At 49.5% G+C, this 21680-nt stretch overlaps 1 protein-coding gene across 5 annotated transcripts in view; it reads left to right on the forward strand.

Moving 5' to 3' along the window:
* Positions 1 to 21680, forward strand: part of ANP32A (acidic nuclear phosphoprotein 32 family member A) — a 29381-nt gene that overhangs the window by 5860 nt on the left and 1841 nt on the right. For 2 of the 5 annotated variants that reach the window (XM_054387832.1, XM_054387834.1), the window contains exons 2-5: positions 13433 to 13582; positions 13776 to 13898; positions 17331 to 17529; positions 20521 to 20618. In XM_054387832.1, coding sequence (XP_054243807.1) covers positions 13433 to 13582; positions 13776 to 13898; positions 17331 to 17529; positions 20521 to 20618 — 570 coding nt within the window. Of the gene's footprint in view, positions 1 to 13432; positions 13583 to 13775; positions 13899 to 17330; positions 17530 to 18475; positions 18587 to 18746; positions 18792 to 20520; positions 20619 to 21680 lie in introns of all 5 variants that reach the window. The other 3 variants (XM_054387835.1, XM_054387831.1, XM_054387833.1) reach the window with 3 other exon arrangements.

The following is a 21680-nucleotide window of genomic DNA, read 5'->3' on the forward strand; positions in this document are numbered from 1 at the left end:
CCTGTCAGGTTGACCTCAGCCAGTTTTTCCTATGTCCTTCATTCTGTGGATGACTGTCCACATCCTCCTGTAAAGGTACAGGAGGTGATAAGCTGGAGAAGGTTGAAAATGAAGAACTGGACCTATGAAATGTGTGGGTGCTGCACTTTGAATATTTTTTGAATGAATTAGAAGGAAGGGAAGGTTCTGGGAGTCTCTCATCCCTGGGTACATTCAAGATCAGACTTGATGTGGCCCTAGGCAGCTTGATCGAGTTGAGATGTCCCTGCTGACTGCAGGGGGGTTGGGTGAGATGACCTTTGAGGGTCCTTTCCAACCTGATGCAGTCTGTGAATCTGAGTAGTCTTGGTTGCACACCAGAATTCCAGGTGCCTTTGGGAGGGAGCAGAAGTTCCCCCATGATGCTGGGAGGGAGGTCCTCTCTTTGCCACCCGCCGAGGCTGGTTTGCTGTTTGCAGAGCGCGTGATGGCTTTCAGCAGTTTTGACTGACAAACAGCTCAGCTCAATGAACCAAACCCTCTGTGTCTGCAGCAGGGTCCAACTCTCAAGTGGGAATAGAGAGTGGGATGTTTGTGTTGTGCTTTGGAGTGATGGACACTTCTCAGCTATTTCGGTGACACTGCTGGACTTGTTTGGCATATAATTTTTGCCCTGTCTCCCCTCTTGCTCAGCTTTCCTGCAGACAAAACAGCTACTAAATACATAGTCTGTATTTTTTGACTAGGTTGCTAAAATCAGTCCTGAAGCCCTTGCGTGTCTAAGCACGACCTTTGAAATCGTTCCAAAGAGAAGAAAATAAACCTCAGTGCTTTGCCTCGGTGTAAAAGTTGTGCTGCTGGCTTTTTGGAGCGCTTGTTTGTCCATCCCCTTGGTCCTCTCCAACACTTTTCCCTTCAAAGCCATTACAAAAAAAAAAAAAAAAAAAAAAACCCACCTCAGAAAAGCTTATCTTCTGCAAGTGTGATTTGTGTTCTGTAGCAGCTGACATCTTCAGAGGCTGCTTTCTGGATTAAATATGCAGCTCTTGAAATTAGCCTTCATTTAAATGCAGCGTTTTTGTCTTTCTGTGTGGCTCTACATCAGCCCTTTGTTGCTGAGGGCACTTTGGAGTTAATGTGCAACCGAGAAAAAGGAAGAGGAGCAGCTAAAGGCTTCATGTTTCTAACCCAAAGGTTTTCAAATCGAAGGTGTTGATGAAATCTTACTCGTTGCTTCTGGGTTATTTAGTGAATTAAAAGCACTGTGAATGTGGTTTCAGGCACTTGGTTTCTGACTGACATGAGGAGATGGAAGGATCCATCGGTCACCCGCTGCAGCCAGGATCAGAGCAAAGCACTCTACTGGTTGGTGATACCATCTGTAGAAGAGAATCCCAGCATGGTGAGGGTTGGAAGGGATCTCTGGAGATCATCCAGTCCAAACCCCCTGCTCAAGCAGGGCACCCACAGCAACTTGCCCAGGATCACAATGGCCATGTGGATTTGGAATCTCTCCAGAGAAGGAGATTCCAAAGTCTCTCTGGGCAGCCTGCTCCAGGGCTCCAGCATCCTCACACCAAAGAAGCTTCTCCTCATCTTTGGATGGAACCTCCTGGGCTCCACTTTGTGTCCATTGCCCCTTGTCCTGTTGTTTGGCACCACTGACAGTAGTCTGGCCCCATCCTCTTGCCCCCATGGGCCCTTTAGCTCTTGCTGAGCACTAAAGGAATCCCTTCTCAGGGGGGATCTCAGAAGATTCCCTCAGCAGCCCCAGGTCTCTCACTGGTACTGGGGGAGGGTGAGGCCACACCTCACCCTTGTTGAACTTCTTGAGGTTTCTCTCTGCCCAACTCTCCAGCTTGTCCAGGTCTCACTGCATGGCCACAGAGCCTGACAGAGTGTCACCACTCCTCACAGCTTTGTATCATCAGCAAACTGGCTGAGGATCCACTCTCTCCTTTCACTGAGGTCGTTGATGAAAGTATTGAACAAGACTGAACCCAGAACTGAGCCCTGGGGACTACCCAGAGAAGCAAACAACATTCTTGTGAATACTAAAAAGCATTTAATGGAAAAATCAATTTCATCTTGTAGTTGAAACAGTGTCTCAAGAAATACTTGGAGTTTTTACTGAGTTTTGCTGCTCACACTAGGAAGAACCCCCCCCCAAACTAGCTGTCTGCTGTTGAATGAAACAGCTTTTGGTGTCACTAGAGCTTGGCCTTGATTTATTAATCAGTGTGGAGCTCATGCATATGGTTCCACTGACCCTTGTAGATGTGTGAACGTATATTGATGTGACTCGTGGGGTTTCTTGCGTGGAGAGGGTGGTGGGTTTTGAGAAAGAATTAACCTGCCATTGTCTTTCTGGGTTTTTTTTTAATGCTGGAGATGCCTCATAATTGGATATAAGACATCAAGTTGCCAAGCCTCTTCACCCTTCTGTGCTTCACTTGAACCCTTAGTTCCTCATCGAAGAGAGTGAAGAAGTGTAAAATGCAGTTGGAGCCATATGTGTTGCTCTCAGGGTTTATGGCTCTGCTATCTAAGATACTAGAGGGTGAAAAAAGTTCAATTTATTGATACTGAGCCAGAGTTGTGTATTATTTTTTTTTCTCAGCTCTGTAAGCAGCCTTAAGCTGTGAACACAGAGCAGCTTTGATTTAAGGGAGAGAAAAAACCCCAACCCCCAACGCAGAACAACAACCAAACGAACAAAACAACAGACATTTCCTGTCTCCCCTCCCTTTCTCCTTTGGCCAGGGTAGGGGTGATGCAGTGTTCCCCATACAGGCAGAGCAGCCAGGAAAAAAGAGGACCCTGCTGTGCTCATCTTCCTGGCAGCAAACATGACGAGAGCCCAGCTTGAGGGGAGTTGAAAGTGGTGCCCAGTGACAGGACAAAGGGTAACGAGACTTGAACGCAAGTTCCATCTAAAGACGAGGAAGGACTTCTTCAATTTAAGGCTGGCAGAGCACTGGAGCAGACTGCCCAGAGAGGTGGTGGAGTCTCATTCTCTGGAGATACTGAAAACCACACTTGGGTGTGTTCCTGTATGACCTTCTATAGGTGACCCTGTCTTGTTGGACTCAATGATCTGCAGAGGCCCCCTCCAACCCCTACCATTCTGTGATTCTGTGAAAGGTGGCTTTAAACTGCTATTTAGCTGTACCACTTTGAACCTGGGGACAATGGTTTAACAAGCTGCTTAAGGCTGGGCTGTGACAGATGTCCACAGAGATGTCCATGTGGTCACTGGGTCGATTCTTGGGCTCTAAGCAAATGTTTTCATGCAGTTCCTTGGTTGCACCCTTGGTTGTCTGGAGTAAATCCGATTTTCTTCATTGTGTGATTGTGGGATCAGCTAAATTAAATACTAAAGTGCTTGCTAGGATATAGTTTACAAGCACAAAGTGAACCTGTGGAAGAGCCATGACTTCATAGTGAAGCTTGAAGTGAAAAAAGAGAAGCACCAAAACTGCATCAATGTGATGCTGGAAGTTCAAAATGAACCATTTGAAGCTGGAAGAAGGGAGATTTAGACTGGAGATTAGGAAGAAATTCTTTCCAGTGAGGGTGGTGAAACGCTGGAACAGGTTGCCCAGAGCAGTTGTGGAGGCTCCAAGCCCAGAGGTATTGAAGACCAGTTTGGATGAGGCCTTGAGCAACCTGGTCTAGTGGGGGGTGTCCTTGTCCATGGCAGGGGAGCTGGAATTAGGTGATCTTGAAGGTCCCTTCCAACCCAAACCATTCTATGAAAATTCTGAAAGGAGGATGGAGCCAGGTGGAGCTCAGTCACTTCTCCCAAGGAACAAGTGGTAGGACAAGAAGAAATAGCCTCAAGTTGCACCGGGGAGGTTTATGCTAGACATGAGAAAAAATTTCTTCCCCCAAAGAGGTGTCAAGGCTTGGCTCAGGCTGCCCAGGGCAGTGGTGGAGTCCCCATCCCTGGAGGGTTTTCAAAGCCATGGAGATGTGGTGCTGAGGGACATGGTTTGGTGGTGGATTTGGTAGTATTTGGTTGGGCTCGATGATCTCAATTATTTCTTCCAATTCAAACAGTTCTGGCTTTCCAAAATCACATGTTGGATTGTAAAGAAAAAAAAAGCTTCAGTGTTGCCTGCAATTGGTGACTTTTCTGCTTTGCTTTTTCCTTGTGGATCTTGGGGTTGGAAGATGTCAGCACTCCTGGACTTTTCCCACTCTTGTTGAATATCCTTGTTTCTGTGGCTAGCTCCTCATCCCTGGGTGTCTCCCTGGGACAATGCTGACCTCCCCAGCCAAGGACTGCCCTGCTGAAGTGAAGTCCCCACTGGCAGCCAGCCATGGCACCTGCCTGCCTTGCTCCCCTGTTTGCCCTACCACAGGCAGGAGAGGGCACAGGCAAGCCTGGAGAGGCTCAAGAGCTCTCGAGGTGTCTCTTAGTTGACGTACAGCGGCCCAGAAGCTGCTCTGATTTGGGTTGGAGATCATTCTGTGCTTCTCCTCCTGTTTTCCACCAAGAGCTGAACATTTTGTAGCCTGACTCTGCTGTGTGGTTTTGTCACAGGGGGCTCCATGTGGCTGAAGATCTGTCTTAAACATAGGTAGTGGATGGTGCATGGTGCCATCTTGTATGTTTTCAGTTTTGGTGATCAGACCAGAAGTTGGATCCTATCTTTGAGCCTTCAGAGGAGCTTTGTTAGCCCAAGGTGTTGAAGAGCCTGTTTGTTCAAGTGGTTGGTTTGGTTTCTTGGCCCAGTCACATTCCAGATAGCATCTGAAATGGAAGTTCATGCAACGTTTATCTCCTCTAGTAGAAGCTTCAGAGGAAGCTTGTAACGTGAGCATGGAGAGCTTTAGATCTTTGCCATCGTGGAGTTAAGGATGAACAGTGGGCTTCTGCAAGACTTGGGTATCATCCTGAGTCTTTGAACCCATGCCTTCCCCAGCAAATCAGAACCTTGTAGCCATGGAAGGTTGGCTTCTCTTAAGCTTTGCTGCACAAATCAAGTGGAATAAAAACCTAAGGAGAAGGATTTCTGCTCACAGCCCCCCAGATTCTGTACAAGTACAGGTCTAGGATAGAGTACAAGAACTAGGAGGATACAACTCTTGGCTGGCTGGTTGCAGAAGATTGCAGTGGTCACTTTTACCTGTGGAGGGATGCAAGGCTTTGCATGGACTCTGCAGGCTGTGGACAGCAAAAATCTCTCCTGAAGACAGAAATCCAAGTGTCTTGACATGTTTGTGTTTCTAAGAGAGGATAAAACTCTGCTTTCAGTAGTTTGGACTTAGCTTCCACTTACCACAACAGGCTGCTCTTGCTCTCCTCTCCCTTCTCTCCACAGCTCTGTACTCCTCCAGGTGAGGTTTTTCATGTGTTAAGAGATCTGAAGGACTCAGATCAGTTCTCTGGAGCCCCCAGCACAAGAAGGATGTGGAACTGTTAGAGTGGGTCCAGAGGAGACCACAAAGATGACCAGAGGGCTGGAGCACCTCCTCTGTGGGGACAGGCTGCAAGAGCTGGGCTGTTTACCTGGAGAAGAGAAGGTTCCAGGGAGACCTTAGAGCAGCCTTCCAGTATTTGAAGTGGGCTACAGGAGAATCATAGAATGGCTTGGGTTGGAAGGGACCTTAGAGACCATCTACACCAACCCCCTTGCTATGGGCAGGGATGCCTCCCAAGTAGACCAGGTTGCTCAAGGTCTCATCCAGCCTGGCCCTGAACACCTCAAGGGAGGGGGCATCCACAACCTGTCTGGGCAACCTGTTCCAGGGTCTCACTACCCTCATCCTGAAGAAATTCTTCATAAGATCCAGTCTAAACCTACTCTCCCTCTGCTTCAAACCATTCCCTCTTGTTCTATCACTAGACACCCTTATGGAACGTCCCTCTGCAGCCTTCCTGTAGGCTCCCTTCAGGTATTGGAAGGCAGCTGGAGAGGGACTCATCACAAAGGCATGGAGTGACAGAACAAGGGGTGATGGCTTCAAACTGGAAGGATCTCAGTTCAGATTTGGCATTAGTAAGAAATCCTTACCCATGAGGGTGGTGAGGCACTGGAACTGGTTGCTTTGAGAAGTTGTGGAGGCTCCAAGCCTGAAAGTGTTCAAAGCCAGGTTGGATGAGGCCTTGAGCAACCTGGTCCTAGTGGAAGGTGTCCCTGACCATGGCAGGGGAGTTGGAACTAGATGCTTTTTAAGGTCCCTTTCAACCCAAACCATTCTGTGATTCTCTGATTTGGATGGGAGCAGTGCAAGACAGAGTTAACACTCTCATCTCTACCTGCTTTTGTTGATTCATATGCCATGTAGTGGGACATTGCTGTCCTGGGGGTACCATATGCAGCTTCAAAAGCATCTGCTCTGTTGTGCTGAAAATGAGCTGTTCCAGCCTCTGCTGCTTTTGAGGGCAGCAGAATGATGTTTGTACTTGTAAATTTGCCTTTTATCTTCTAAATTTATCTTCACAACCCCGTCCTTCTGCTACTTTCTTATTGGGGAGCTTAGTCCCAAGTTGCTGGATCTCCCAGCCCATGCTCTGCAGGCTTTTGGAGGTGGAAACTTTGCCTTTTTCACCTGTTACAAGAGAAATGTCAGTTAAATTAATTCTTAGGCTGAAGGTTGGACTTGGTGATCTTAAAGGTCTCTTCCAACCAAAATAATTCTACAGTTGTGTGAAAGGTCAAGGGGGCAAGGTGTGTCTCAATAGTTGTCTGCATGTCATTATACTCTACTGATTGTGTTATGACTACAGAGCACAGTCGAGGGAGGTAGAGGAAGGTCTGCCCGGTCCTATGCACAGGCCAGTGAGTCCCTTGTCTCTTGTGGTGGCTCCCCTGAACTCCTGTGAGATGTGGCTGCTTGCAGGGGATGTAGAGGAAGGTCTGCCCGGTCCTATGCACAGCCAGTGAGTCCCTTGTCACTTGGGGTGGCTCCCCTGGATTCCTGTGAGATGTGGCTGCTTGCAGGGGATGTAGAGGAAGGTCTGCCTGGTCCTATGCACAGCCAGTGAGTCCCTTGTCTCTTGTGGTGGCTCCCCTGGATTCCTGTGAGATGTGGCTGCTTGCAGGGGATGTAGAGGAAGGTCTGCCTGGTCCTATGCACAGCCAGTGAGTCCCTTGTCACTTGGGGTGGCTCCCCTGAACTCCTGTGAGATGTGGCTGCTTGCAGGGGATGTAGAGGAAGGTCTGCCTGGTCCTATGCACAGCCAGTGAGTCCCTTGTCTCTTGTGGTGGCTCCCCTGAACTCCTGTGAGATGTGGTTGCTTGCAGGGGATGTAGAGGAAGGTCTGCCAGGTCTTGTGCACAGCCAGTGAGTCCCTTGTCTCTTGTGGTGGCTCCCCTGAACTCCTGTGAGATGTGGCTGCTTGTCCTTACCCTGGGAAGAGGTTGGATCTCGCAGGAGCCCCCATGGCTACATTAAAGCTGCTGTAGATGTATTGGAAACACAGCTTCATGCTGTAACCATCCTTGGAAGCAGATAAGGGTCCCTCAGGCAGGCAGCAATGTAGAATGTGATGTCATGAAAGCCATGAAGAGCTAGAGGAGATGCTGTAGTTCACAGCTAGCAGTGCAGCAGCCCAGATGTGATGTCATGTGCTGAAAGTGGCCAGGACTGCCAGAAATAGAAACTGGGATGACCTCAGAAGAACAAGTCCAAGGCATGTGGTCTGAGCAATGTATTGGAGAAGCAGCAACCTCACAGAATCACAGAATGCATTGAGTTGGAAGGGGCTTTCAGAGGTGTCTTGTCCAACCACTCTGCCATCAGCAGGGATATCTCCAACTGGAGCAGGTTGCTCAAAGCCCCATCAAGTTTGACCTTGACTGTTTCTAGGGATGGAGCCCCAACCACATCTCTGGGCAACCTGTGCCAGAGTTCCACCACTCCCCTTGTGAAGAACTTCCTCCTTGTGTTCAACCTACCTCTCCCCTGCTCCTGTTTCAAGCATTGCCCCTTGTCCTATCACTCAGGCCCTTCTAACAGCCCCTCCCCAGGCTTCCTGTGAATCCCCCTTTAGATGCTGAAATGCAGCTCTAAGGTCTCCCTGGAGTCTTCTCTTCTCTAGGCTGAACAACCCCAGCTCTGGCAGCCTGTCCTCGTGGGAGAGATGCTCCAGCCCGCTGATCATCTTCATGGCCCAATCTCAAATCATAGAATCATTTCAGTTGGAAGAGCTCTTCAAGCTCATGGAGTCCAACCACTGTCTGACTCGACCCAGTCTGGTGCTAAAGCATGTCCCTCAGCACCACCTCTCTGCCTCTTTTAAAATCTAACATGGGACTGCTGCAGAGTGAGGGCTGCTAGCAGCAGAGCACAAGAGCAGAAGGACACAGGCAACCAGGAAGCACCTGCTCGAGCAGATGGCACCTGCTCAACAGGGGGAGAGACACAGCAGAGCCTTGGGCCACCCTGGCAATGCAGAAGACACAGTCTGGGCCAGGAACGCTTGGCAGTGGAAGCTCTGTGATGTGCAGTATGCCAGCCCAAGCACCTGATAGGGCTTTATCACAAATCTCATCAAAGATGTGGCTATGTCCTACAGGAACCAACCCAGCCACCTGCATGTTAGGTCTTCTGCTAGATGTTCACCTGTGGGTGCCTTCTTGGCTGTTGGGGTGAGTCCTGTGTTGCTGGTGGTTAGGTACCTGGGGCATGTTGCTTTGCTGCTGCTTCTCACTAGGTAGCAGTTTTGGGGGAAGGTAAGTACAGGTCACAGGGTTTGTCTTGTTCATTGGTTCCTGCTCCAACTAGTACTTGGATTGCTTGTGCAGTAAGGCCTGGACAGTGATAAGGTTAACAATAGACAATTTCTGCAGGTCTTCTTCTGGAAGAAGCTGGATTTAGATTAGACATTAGGAAGACATTCTTCCCTGTGAGGGTGGTGAGAGACTGAAACAGGCTGCTCGGAGCAGTTCAGGAGGCTCCAAGCCTGGAGGTGTCAAAGGCCAGGTTGGATGGGGCCTTGAGCAAGCTGATCTAATAGGAGGTGTCCATGACCATGCCAGGGGGTTGGAACTAGATGATCTTTAAGGTCTCCTCCAACCTAAGCCATTCTGTGATTGGCAAGCTGGCTTGAGGTGGTATTGAGCTGATTTTAGGTAGTGACAAGTTGATTTTGGTGGCGTTGACCTGGCTTTAGATGGTGTTGAGCTGTTTCAGGTGGTATTGAGCTGGTCCTGTGTACAAGGGACTTAGGTACAATGCAGCAGATGAGGTGGGAGAAGCCCCTAAGTTCACTTCAGCCTCCTTTTGCTTCTTAGATCATCTTCATTGTGACTTCAGTCTTGTTCTGAGGAGTCAGGTTCTTGCAGAAGTGATTGACCTTTTGATCATACAAGCACCAAAATTGCTTATTCCTTTGCTGTTTTCCAGACAAGCTCCTCAGTTTGGCCACTTCCAAACCTGGCTGGTTTGATTCCGTGGAGTTATTTTGGCTGTACCTGTGCCCAGTGCCTTGGTTCTGGGCACAGCAAGAGAGCGTTTCAGTTCTGTCTCAGTTTTTCTGCCAAGCAGAGAGGAAGCAGCAATCTTGCCCTAAAAGGAGCAAACTAAGAGTGGAAGCCAGTTGGATCTTCTGCCACTATATAAAAGGTTTTTTCTTCTGCATCCATTGCTGTTTCCAGCTCCCTCAAACCCCTTTTCTACTCCCAAGTCAGCTTTGTCCAATTCTCCCTTAGCCTTCTCACCTGTGTCCTTGTACTGGGGAGGTCACACCTCAAGTCCTGGGGTCAGTTTTGGGCCTCTCACTCCAAAAAGGACATTGAGGGGCTGGAGAAGCTCCAGAGAAGGGCAGCAAAGCTGGTGAAGGGTCTGGAGAACAGGTTAGGTGAGGAGCAGCTTGAGGGATCTAGGGTTGTTCAGGCTGGAGAAAGGGAGGCTGAGGGAGGAGACCTTCTGGCTTTCTACAGCTCCCTGAAAGGAGGCTGGAGCCAAGTGGGGGTTGGTCTCTTTTCCCTAGTGTCAGGTGATAGAATGAGAGGAAATGGCCTGAAATTGTGCCGGGGAGGTTTAGGTTGGAGATTTGGAAAAATTTCTTTCCTGCAAGAGTGGTCAGGCATTGGAACAGGCTGCCCAGGGAGGTGGTGGAGTCACCATCCCTGGAGGTGTTCCAGAAATGTGTGGACATGGCACTTAGGAATGTCATGTAATGGCCATATCTTTGAGCTGAAAGTGGGGAGATTTAGACTGGAGATTAGGAAGAAATTCTTTCCAGTGAGGGTGATGAGACACTGGAACATGTTGCCCAGGGAGGTCATGGATGCCCCCTCCTTGGAAGTGTTCAAGACCGGGCTGGATGAGGCTTTGAGCAACCTGCTCTAGTGGAAGGTGTCCCTGCCCATGGCAGGGGGTTGGAACTAGAAGGTCTTTAAGGTCCCTTCCCTGAACCTATAAATGCTACATGATCTCTGCCAAACTTGCTTTCCAAAGAGAAGACAAACCCAGACCTTCCTGCTCTTCACAAGCATGGATCTTCCCCATACAGACATCAGCCCCTTCCTGCAGACTGCCTCTTCTCCCTGCACCAAAACGTGGTCTGTAGGTGGGTGCTGGGCTGAGCCAGCTTGCTGGTCCAGGGAGATAACAGGGTGGGTAGGGGCCTTGTGTGCTGCTGAGTGAGGACACAGATAGCAAGAAGGCAGCTGCTGGAAGTGTGGGTGTGGGCTGGAGCTCCTTTATTTATCTTTCTTTCGTTGTCTTTTGGTTTTTGGCGGGAGCCTGTGTGAAGCTGATGACTGAAAAAACTTTCTTTGTCCCCAAAAGGATCTCACTGGAGGATCCTGATACTTAAAAGACTGGTAGAGTAAGAAGATAGACATCACAGAATGGGTTGGAAGAGACCTTAAAGATCGTCCTGTTCTACCATGTTTGCCTTTAAAAGGGCTTTTTGCTGTCTCAATTTCAAAGCAAAAAGGTTTTGGTTTGGGTTTTGGTTTGGTTTTTTTTTTTTTTTTTTAATAGTTTATTTTGGGAATTCAGTGTTGGTTTTTATTTTCCCAGTGGAATAGATGTATGTAGGATCAAGAGCTTTTGACTTGATCTTTGGTTTCTTCTACCCAGCCTAAAATTCTTCTGGAGAACTTTTAGCGTAGTCATTCCCTATCCTAATTCTTCTAGGAAAATTGTGGAGCCTTGGAAAATCTTATTTCCTGTCTAACCCTGATCTTCCTACTCTCAATGAATCACTTGTCCTCCCTGTGTTGCTTTGGGCTGCCTTCCCTCTTGACTTCAGTGCCTGGGATTTAATTAGAAATCTTGGGATATTTTATTGGGAGCTGTAAAAAAACAATAACAACAATCACAAAAAAAAAAAAAAAAAAAACAACCAAGCCCCAAACCTACATTGGATTTAAAAAAAAGAAAAAAAAATCAGAAAATTAAATATTTGCATATTAACTGTCCTCTGTGTGAACTGAGGAGTTGCATCAGCTCTGCATCTTGCAAGCTGGTTAGATCCCATTCTCAGCTTCAAGCAGCACCTCTGGTCCTTTCCAAACCTACAAAGAAACCTCAAATGCAGGGTGAGGGCTGCAGAATTCCATTTTTTTGTGGATATTTTGTAGATGCAGAAGAACCTCATGGGTCTCAAAATGTCTGGATGTTCCCCAAATGGGTGGGTTCTTCTTCTGGATTCATAGCCTGTGGTGACAGAGCTTCCTCAGAGCCCCTCCAAAACTCATCTTCTGAAGAACTTGAATCTCTTAAGACTGCCCTGGTTTTGGGGTGAAAAGCAGCTGTTTTAGTCAGGGTGAGGTGTGTTTGGGAGCATTCTTGTATTGATACTGTTATTGAAGATAGTACCTGCAAAAAAAGTGGTGCTTAAGAACAACAAACCCCCCATGGGGTAAGCACCCATGGGATGCCCAGCTTTGGGTGGCAGGCAGGTCCTCTGCTGCCCAGGCCCATGGGGACATTATCTTCAAGCCTCCCTGCTGCAGCAGGACAAGGGAGATAAGACTTTGCTCACTAAAGGTCCCCTCCCAGCATCATCTCCTAGGTTCATAGAATGGTTTGAGTTAGGAGGGACTATTAAGGATCATCCAGTTCCAAACCCCTGCCATGGGCAGGGACACCTCCCACCAGCCCAGGTTGCTCAAAGCCTCATCCAACCTAGCTTTGAACACCTCCAGGGAAAGGGGCATCCACAACCTCCCTGGGCAACCTGTTCTAGTGTCTCCCCACCCTCACTGGAAAGAATTTCTTCCTAATCTCCAGTTTAAACCTGCCCTCATCTATTGTCATTCCCCACCAAAGCAGTCGCCTCTGAAGATCTCCCCTTCATGTGCCCAGCATCAGGAGGGGTGTGAGGGTGGAGGACTCCAGTAAGACCTGCTTTAGGACCACCAGCCCTTGCTGTAGGTTTCAGGAGTCTGTGAGCAGAGTCTGTCCGTGCTTGGAAAGCTCCAATAATTCCTGCAGGCAGGGAGAAGCTGTTTTAGTGGCTGATGATGTGTGGTAATAGCACAGGAGTTGTGCTGCGTGTTGGAGTTGAGGCTGAGTTTAAAAACAGATTAGTTTCATGGTTTTCAGGATGTTTATTGCTTGCATTTGGCAAAGACCAGGCTGCTTCTAACAGCCAGCTTGGTTAAGCCAGGATTAATGTTTCTGAACTGTTTACATTGATTATGGGACAACACAAAGGTGGGAAGTTGAAGCCAAGCCAAATGTCTGTGTTTCTGAAACCCTTCATAGAATCACAGAATTGTTTGGGTTGGAAAAAGATCTCTAAGATCAAATCCAGCCATCGACCTAACACCACCATGGCCACTAAACCATGTTCCAAAGTGCCATGGCCACACATTTCTGGAACACCTCCAGGGATGGTGTCTCCACCACCTCCCTGGGCAGCCTGTTCCAATCCCTGGCCACTCTTTCAGGAAAGAAATTTTTCCTAAATACCCAAATTGAACCTCCCCTGGCAGAAGTTCAGGCCGTTTTCTCTTGCTCTATCTCCTGGTACTAGGGAGAAGAGACCAACCCTGACCTGTCTCCAACCTCATTTCAGGGAGTTGCAGCGAGCAATGAGGTCTCCCTTCTAAACATCCCAGCAAGAGCAGGGATCAAGCACTGAAAACAACCACTCACACACTTGCTGGTTTGCTGGGATGCCTTGATGAGAAGAAATGAATTGAAGCTTGAGGAGGGCAGATTTAGACTGGACATTAGGAAGAAATACTATCTAGTGAGGGTGCTGAGACACTGGAACAGGCTGCCCAGGGAGGTTGCAGATGCTCCCTCCCTAGAGGTGTTCAAATCCAGGTTGGATGAGGCCTTGAGCAACCTGGGCTGGTGGGAGGTGTCCCTGCCCATGGCAGGGGGGTTGGAACGAGATGAGCTTTCAGCTCCCTTCTAACTCAAACCATTGTAGGAATTTTTGTCTGATCTGTGCCATCCTTTGCTTGTTGGGTGAAACTTTGCTCCTCCATGCTGAAGGCCTGACAGACACTGTGTTTGGTTCTCTTTGCAGGTTAAAGAACTGGTTCTTGACAACTGCAGGTCAAACGAAGGCAAAATCGAAGGCCTGACAGATGAGTTTGAAGAGCTGGAATTATTAAGTACAATCAATGTAGGCTTAACCTCAGTTGCAAACTTACCAAAGTTAAACAAACTGAAGAAGGTAAATCAAATCTCCTCTGCTCTAAGGGGGTGTAGGGGGGATAAGGGAGGGGGGCCCTCTCTGCACTCTGCTCCATGTATAAACCAGTTGTGTGCCTCAGAACACGAATCCAGCTGTTCTGGTTTTTTTTTTTTTTTTACACTGTGTGGTACGTGTTTGCACTACAAACTCGAGGTGTTGCTGTGCCTTTCAGCTCGAGCTGAGCGACAACAGAGTCTCAGGAGGCCTGGAAGTGTTGGCAGAAAAGTGTCCGAACCTCACGCATCTAAATCTAAGCGGCAACAAAATCAAAGATCTTGGGACAATAGAGCCTCTGGTAAGTTGGTGTGGGGCATGGGGGAGATCAAACCTCATTTTGTCAGCAGTGCTGGAGAATTACAAAGTGATTTGGGTGAGAAGGGAACTTAAAGGTTTTTTTTTTTCTAGTCCAACCCCCCTGCAGTCAGCAGGGACATCTGCAACTAGAGCAGGTTGCTCAGAGCCCCAAACAACCTGACCTGGAATGGCTCCAGGGATGGGGCAGCTCCCAGGGTCTCACCACCCTCAGGGTCAAACATTTCTCCCTTCTCTCTAGTACGAGCCTCCCTTTTTTTTACTTTAAAACATCACCCCTTGTCCTGTCACACCAGGCCCTGCTGGAAAGTCTGTCCCCAGCTTTCTGCTTGGCCCCTTGATGCACTGAAAGGCCACCACAAGGTCTCCCTGGAGCCTTCTCTCAGCCTGGCCTCACAGCAGAGGGCTTCTAGCCCTCCCAGCATTGCTGTGGCCTCCTCTGGCTCTGCTCCAACAGGTCCCTGTCTCTGCTGAGGGCTCCAGAGCTGGCCCCAGCACTGCATGTGGGGTCTCAACAGAGCAGAGGGGCAGAATCCCCTGCTGCCCATGCTGCTGGGGATCAGCCCCAGTCCAGGTGATGGTTGATTTTTGGGGCTGTTAAGGCACATTGCCAGCTCCTGTTCACCTTGGAGTACAGGCATTACAGCTTTGGAAAGACAAAGCCACTTGCAGTGGAGTGTCCCTGGTGCTAATCTCCTTGTGTGTGCCTTGGGCTCAGCCTGCCCCCGGGCTGTCCCCAGCCCTCCCCCGGGGCTGTGCCTGCAGCCTGGGCAGCTGCTTCCCTCTAGTGGCTGCTGCTCCGGGGAGCATCCTGGCCTTCCACGCTGCCCTGGGCTCTGAGATGGTCTCCCACAAGCTATGCTCGAGCTTGGTGAGTTTGTCCTGAAGTGCATTGGGTCTGAACTCTCCAGCCACCACTTCTGCCCAGGGTGCAGAGTGTGCTGGTGGTGGCTGCAGCACCATGGGCTTCCAAACTGTGCTTGTTCACTGTAGCTGGGTAGAGGTCACTGAGCTTGCAACTTATTCCTCCTGTTTTCTGTTAATTAGACTGCATGTTATAAAGCAATTCTTCCCAGTGAGGGTGGTGAGACACTGGAACAGGTTGCCCGGGGAGGTTGTGGATGCCCCCTCCCTGGAGGTGTTCAAAGGGCAGGTTGGATGAGGCCTTTTGAAGCCTTTTCTAGTGGGAGGTGTTCCTGCCCATGGCAGGGGGGTTGGAACTAGATGATCTTTAAGGTCCCTTCCAACCCAAACCAATCTATGAGTTAATTCTTCTGCTCACAGTCATTTTTATTTCAAGGGCTGACAGCAAGTTTGGGGGGTTGGAACTAGATGATCTTTAAGGTCCCTTCCAACCCAAACCAATCTATGAGTTAATTCTTCTGCTCACAGTCATTTTTATTTCAAGGGCTGACAGCAAGTTTGTCAGGTCTTGGTTCCAAAAGCCTCCAAGTGCCCATTCTGTGCTGGGTCCTAGCTTGTAGGTTGTGTGCTCTTTGCTCTTCAGAAGTGAAGAGTGTAATCTCATGCTTATTCCCCAAGTACTTCTCTTAAAATGTCTCAAGTAGCAGTTCTCAGATGTGTCCATCTCAAATCTCCTTTCCTCCAGCAGAAAGGGAGAGCAGAGCAGTTAAAACTCTTGGAGCAAACAGATGAGAGAAGGGATTGTAAGTGATCCCAGTTTCAGCCTAATGGTTTTCTTGATGTCACCATCACTCTACACATGGAACTCCAGAAGGGAGAGATTTCCTAAGGCTTGCTACAAATCAACTGCTTCTGCTTTTATTGTTAGTGCTTTGAAGTACTGTGGGCAATGCAGACAACACCTCCTCCTCCAAAATAATAACAAAAACTAAATTAGAACCAGGAATTGAATTCTTGTTCAATTTATGTTTTCATTTTTTCAAAAGGCTGAGGAGCAATCATTAAATTGTTCAAAATCTCTCTTAGCAAAATTATTGTGGCCAAAGAATTGTTTGTTCATTTTGCTTCTTGGCACTGGTGAGGTCCCACCTTGAATGCTGGATTCAGTTTTGGGGCCCTCACTACAAGAAGGACATTGAGGGGCTAGAGCAGAGAGACAAAGAAGGGCAACAAAGAAGGGTCTAGAGCACAAGGCTTGTGAGGAGCAGCTGAAGAACCTGGGGTTTTTCAGCCTGGAGAAAAGGAGGCTGAGGGGAGACCTTTTGACTGCCTCTAGCTCCCTGAAAGTAGCTTGGAGCCAGGTAGGGTTTGGTCTCTTCAACAAGGAACAAGCAATAGGACAAGAGGAAATGGCCCCAGGTTTCCCCAGGGGAGGTTGAGGTTGGACGTGAGGAAAAATTTCTTCATGGAAAGGGTTGTCAAGGCCTGGCTCAGGCTGCCCAGGGCAGTGGTGGAGTCCCCATCCCTGGAGGAGTTTCAAAGCTGTGTAGATGTGGTGCTGAGTGACGTGGTTTAGTGGTGACCTGGCAGTGCTGGGTTAAGGGTTGGACTTGATGATCTGAAAGGTCTCTTCCAGCCTGAAGGATTCCCTGATTCTTCCACTGAAGGCAGCAGTTCAGATACACCCACCTGGCTCCAGTATCTTGCCTTGTGCTCTTTGACTCCCAGAATTGCCTAGATTGGAAAAGACCTTTAAGATCATTAACCTCCACTAAACCATAACCCTAAGCATCACATCTACATGACTCTTAGATACCTCCAGGGATGGGGACTCCACCACTGCCCTGGGCAAGCTGTTCTATGTCAGATATTTTGGGATAACTGGCTGGAGCAGCATTTATTCCTAGCTTGTCCCTCACAGCATGTTTGATTATTGTTCTGTTACCTCTTTCTGAACCTTCAGCCTTCTCCTTGTGAGATGCTGAGTTCCAGAGAGGCCACTTTCCCCTCTGCCATACCAAGGCAGCAGTGACCAGACCTTGCAGGTTTCTTTTCTAGGCCAATTTAGTAGGCGAAGACCAAAATGACTCTTGTGTCATGGGAAGCTCTTGAGCACATTAACTTTGCCCTGTGGAGAATTATCTAGAGTCTTGGAGTGCTTTGAGTTGGAAGGGACCTTAAAGATGATATAGTTCCAACCTCCCTACCATGGGTCAGGACACCTCCCAGTAGGCCAGGTTGCCCATCCAACCATCATCATTGTCATCATGCTGAACTTCAGTGATGGGACCAGGCTTTACTCAGTGATGCCCTGTGACAGGACAAAGGGTGATTGTCACAAACTTGAACTTAAAAAGTTCCATCTCTGCAGCAGGCTGCCCAGAGAGGTGGTGGAGTCTCCTTCTCCGGAGAGCTTCCAAACCCACCTGGACGTTGTGACCCTGAGTACCCTGTTTTGGGCAATCCTGCTTTAGCAGGGGGTTTGGACTGGATGATCTGCTGAGAGGTGCCTTCCATCATGTAGCACTCTGTGACTCTGCTTGCTTTGCAGAAGAAGTTAGAAAACCTGAAGAGCCTAGACCTTTTCAACTGCGAGGTAACCAACTTGAACGATTACAGAGAAAACGTCTTCAAGCTCCTCCCGCAACTCACATACCTCGACGGCTACGATCGGGACGACAAAGAAGCACCAGACTCTGATGTAGAGGCCTACTTGAAGGGCTTAGATGACGAGGAGGATGATGAGGATGGTAGGTGAATTGTGCTGCTTGGTGTACCTAAGTTGTAAAAGATCAGTGTTCTGCCTAGTATGCTTTGCTTCCAGCTCTGACTTGTTGGCAAGAGAATCATAGAGTTGTTTGGCTTGGAAAAGACCCTTAAGACCATTGAGTCCAACCATCAACACCACCACCATTAACCCATGACCTGAAGTGCCATGTCCACATGTTTCTTTATTAAGAAGAGTGCGGCTAGCAGGTCAAGGGAGGTTCTCATCCCCCTCTACTCTACCCTGGTGAGGCCATATCTGGAGTATTGGGTCCAATTCTGGGCTCCCCAGTTCAAGAAAGCCAGGGAAGTACTGGAGAGTGTTCAACGGAGACTGTGAGGATGATCAAGGGCCTGGAGCATCTGCCTGATGAGGAAAGGCTGAGAGACCTGAGGCTGGAGGAGACTGGAGAAGATTGAGAGGGAATCTTCTCAATGCTCAGCAAGAGCCCTCTCCTGGGGCAAGAGGATGGGGCCAGACTCTTCTCAGTGGTGCCCAGTGACAGGACAAGAGGCAATGAGCACAAACTGGAACCCAGAAGGTTCCATCTGAAGATGAGGAGAAACTTCTTTGGTGTGAGGGTGGAGCAGGCTGCCCAGAGAGGTTGTGGAGTCTCCCCTGGAGAGCTTCCAAACCCACTTGGCCATTGTGATCCTGGGCAAGCTGCTGTGCGTGCCCTGCTTTAGCAGGGGGGGTTGGACTGGATGATCTCTAGAGATCCCTTCCAACTTACACCCACTTAGTGATTCTTGAAGCACCTCTAGAGACGATGACTCCACCATCTCCTTTGGCAGCTTGTGCCAATGCCTGAAGGAAGGGTGTTCACAGCAGCTCATTCCTGACTGATGTAAAGGAGAAGTTACCTCAGTGTCCTCTGAAGGCAGGAAGGGAAAGGAGCTGGGCATGGCCTGAAAGAGCTTCTTTCTCAGTCTTGCCTCTAGTGAAAGATCGGGACGACAAAGAAGCGCCGGACTCTGACACTGAGGGCTACGTGGAGGGCTACGTGGAGGGCTTGGATGATGAGGAGGAAGATGAAGATGGTATGTGAATTTGTGCTACTCGGTGTCTCTGAGTTGAAAGATTGGTGTGCTGCGTGGTATGTTCTGCTTCCAGCTCTGACTTGTTGGCAGGAGAAGGGTGTCTTCAGTGGCTCCTTCTGTCTGATGGAAAGCAGAAATAGTTCTGAAGGGAGGGAGGAAGGAAAGGAGGAGAGGAGAGAAAGGAAGGAAACAGGAGAGGAGAAAGGCAGGGCAGAACAAGCCACTTTTCCAGTCGTCTCTAGTGATAGGGTGGTAGAAAGGCATCAGGAGGAGAAGGAAGACACTGAAAGAGTGTCAGAGAACCAGTCAGCCCCAGAGGAGATGGACATGAGACAGAAACAGCTAAGAAAGGATGATGTGAACATGCTGCAGTTTTCAGGAACCATGTGATGAGTGGTTCCTGATGGAGGAGGCTAAGGTGGAGAACTGGACTGGGTGCAGAAAAAAGCTGAGTCAAGGAGCTGAGGCACTAATGTGAATTCATAGCTGCTCCATGAGGATGAAATGAACTGGTTGAGATCAGGCAGAGAAGAGGACAGTGTCTGTATTGAGGTCTGGTCAGGGCCAGTGATGTGAAAGGCACTGATTGAAGCAGCAAACAACTTCTTAATGGTAGGAAAACGCAGAGTGGGTGCCAGTGTGGTGTAGGTGCTGCTGTGCCTCCCCAGCAGGCTGCAGTGGGAGGCCCCCAGGCACTGGTCGGGTGAGTATCCGGCTGAGCCTGGGGAATTTGCTGGACTCTTCAAACCCAGCTGCACAGCAAAAGCAGAAAAGCTGCACTTGCAGTTTTGCCTTGAGTGCTGAATGGGAGCTCTGCTGAGAGGGGCAAGGGCTGCAGCAGGGCTGGGCAGAGTGGGGCATGCACAGAGCCCTGAACCCCAGCACGGTGGGGGTTGGAAGGGACCTCTGGAGATCATCCAGTCCAGCCCCCCTGCTAAAGCAGGGCACGCACAGCAGCTTGCCCAGGATCACAATGACCGGGTTGGGTTTGGAAGCTCTCCAGAAAAGGGACTCCACAACCCCTCTCAGCAGCCTCTTCCAGGGCTTCAGCACCCTTACACCAAAGAAGTTTCTCTTCATCTTCAGATGGAACCTCCTGGGTTCCAGTTTGTGCCTGTTGCCCCTTGTCCTGTCCCTGGGCACCACTGAGAAGAGTCTGGCTCCATCCCTTTGTGCTTCACCCTTTTGCTCTCGCTGAGCCCTCTGGGGCTGCTCTTCTCCAGGCTCAACAGCCCCAGGTCTCAGCCTTTCCTCCTCACAGAGATGCTCCAGGCCCTTTGTCTTCCCCTGGTGAAGTTTTTCAGCCAGCAGCACCCAGCTTCAGCAGGGACAGGGTCTCCTCACAAGTCTGGGCCTGCATTTGAAATAAGAAGAAAAAGCTCCAAAACACCATTCCTGTGGCTTGGAAAAACACTCTCTGGTTTGTTGTTTGGGCTAGTTGCATTTAATCTCTTTTCCTCTTGACAAGAGATTGCAAAGCCCTGAGATGGATGGTGAGTGAGCCTCTTGGATTGTTCTGGCAGCAGAAGAGCAAAGGGTGGCCCTCAGGGAGAGTTTCCAGTGCATGGCTGGCTTGGAAAGTTCTGCTCTATTCCTGCTGGGAGCAGATGGACACTTGCAGATGAAGAGCTGCAAGTGTCCCACGGGCTCAAAAATGCTTATTGGCAGTGGGAAGTGGAGCAGCTGAAGCTGAAACAGTCCTGAGGCTGCTGTGACTTAGTGTCACAGCCCCTGCAGCCCCGGAGCGGCTCAGACTGTGGGTGCAGCTGCCACCCAAGCCTGGCACTGAGGCCCAGGACCAACAAAGCTGCCCTCCAGCTGTGTTTCTGGTTGCTCCTCATGTGGGAGGTCATGTCTCAGGTGGTAATATTGAGGGGGGGAAAAAAAAGAAAGTAAACTTTAAATGTCTGAATGTTTTAATCTTGTTTGTATAGAAGAGGAGTATGATGATGATGCTCAGGTAGTAGACGACGAAGAAGATGAGGAGGAAGAGGAGGAAGGAGAAGAGGAGGATGTGAGTGGAGAAGAGGAGGTAAGGATTTGTGCAATTAATCATGAATTCACAGAATGGTTGGGGTTGGAAGGGACCTTAAAAATCGTGTCCCCTCCCATGGACAAGGACACCTTCCACTAGCCCAGGTTGCTTGAGGCCTCATCCAGCCTGGCCTTGAACACCTCCAGGGAGGAGGCATCCACAGCCTCCCTGGGCAACCTGTTCCAGTGTCTCACCACCCTCACTGTAAAGATGACAGTGGGTTTGGAGTGACCATGCTCTGAGAAGAACTGGGTGAGAAATGAACCAAATACTGGAAGCCTTTAGTACTTGAAGTGTGTTCTTCATGTTTGATTTGGCTGGAGAAGCATCTCAGTGGGGGGGTAGCTTTGAGGCCTGGCTGTCTATGAGCCAGCTGCCATCTAGTGACCACTGACATGAAGTCATTCTCTTCGCTGGGCTGATGTCACAGATAGCATCAGGAAGGTAGTTTGTGGGGCCTTTGGAGGGCTGGAGTTGCAGCCCCCATACAGCCATGAGTTACTGACCCTGTGCTCTCAGAGAGGTCCTCCTTGGGCATGTTCCTTGTGATTCCTCAAGTTCTTCGTGTGTAGAGTGTGCTGAACCAGTTGTAGTCTGCTGAGGCTTTGCTGGGAGCTCAGCCCCTGGAATGGGGCTAAAACTGGCCTTGTGTCATCTGTCCTCCAGCCAAACAGTCAGGGAAGGGCCCTTTAAGGGTCAGCTTGTCAAACTCCTCAGCAGTCAGCAGGAACATCTGCAACCAGAGCAGGTTGCTCAAAGCCCCAGACAACCTGACCTGGGATGGGTCCAGGGATGAGGCACCTCCCACCTCTCTGGGCAACCTGGGCCAGGGTTGCACCACCCTCAGTGTCCAACATTTCCCCTTCTCTCAGGTCTGAATCCCACTCTTTGAGTTCAAACCGCCCCCCCTTGTCCTGTCACAACAGGCCTTGCTCAAAACTGTCCCCAGCTTTCTGATTGTCCCCTTGAAGTCCTGAAAGGCCACTGGAAGGTCTCTCTGACTGAACACCCCCAACTCAGCCTGGCCTCACAACAGAGGCCTTCCAGCCCTCCCAGGAC

This window comes from Indicator indicator, chromosome 16 (genome assembly GCF_027791375.1).
Source record: "Indicator indicator isolate 239-I01 chromosome 16, UM_Iind_1.1, whole genome shotgun sequence".
In the NCBI taxonomy this organism is placed as follows: Eukaryota; Metazoa; Chordata; class Aves; order Piciformes; family Indicatoridae; genus Indicator; species Indicator indicator.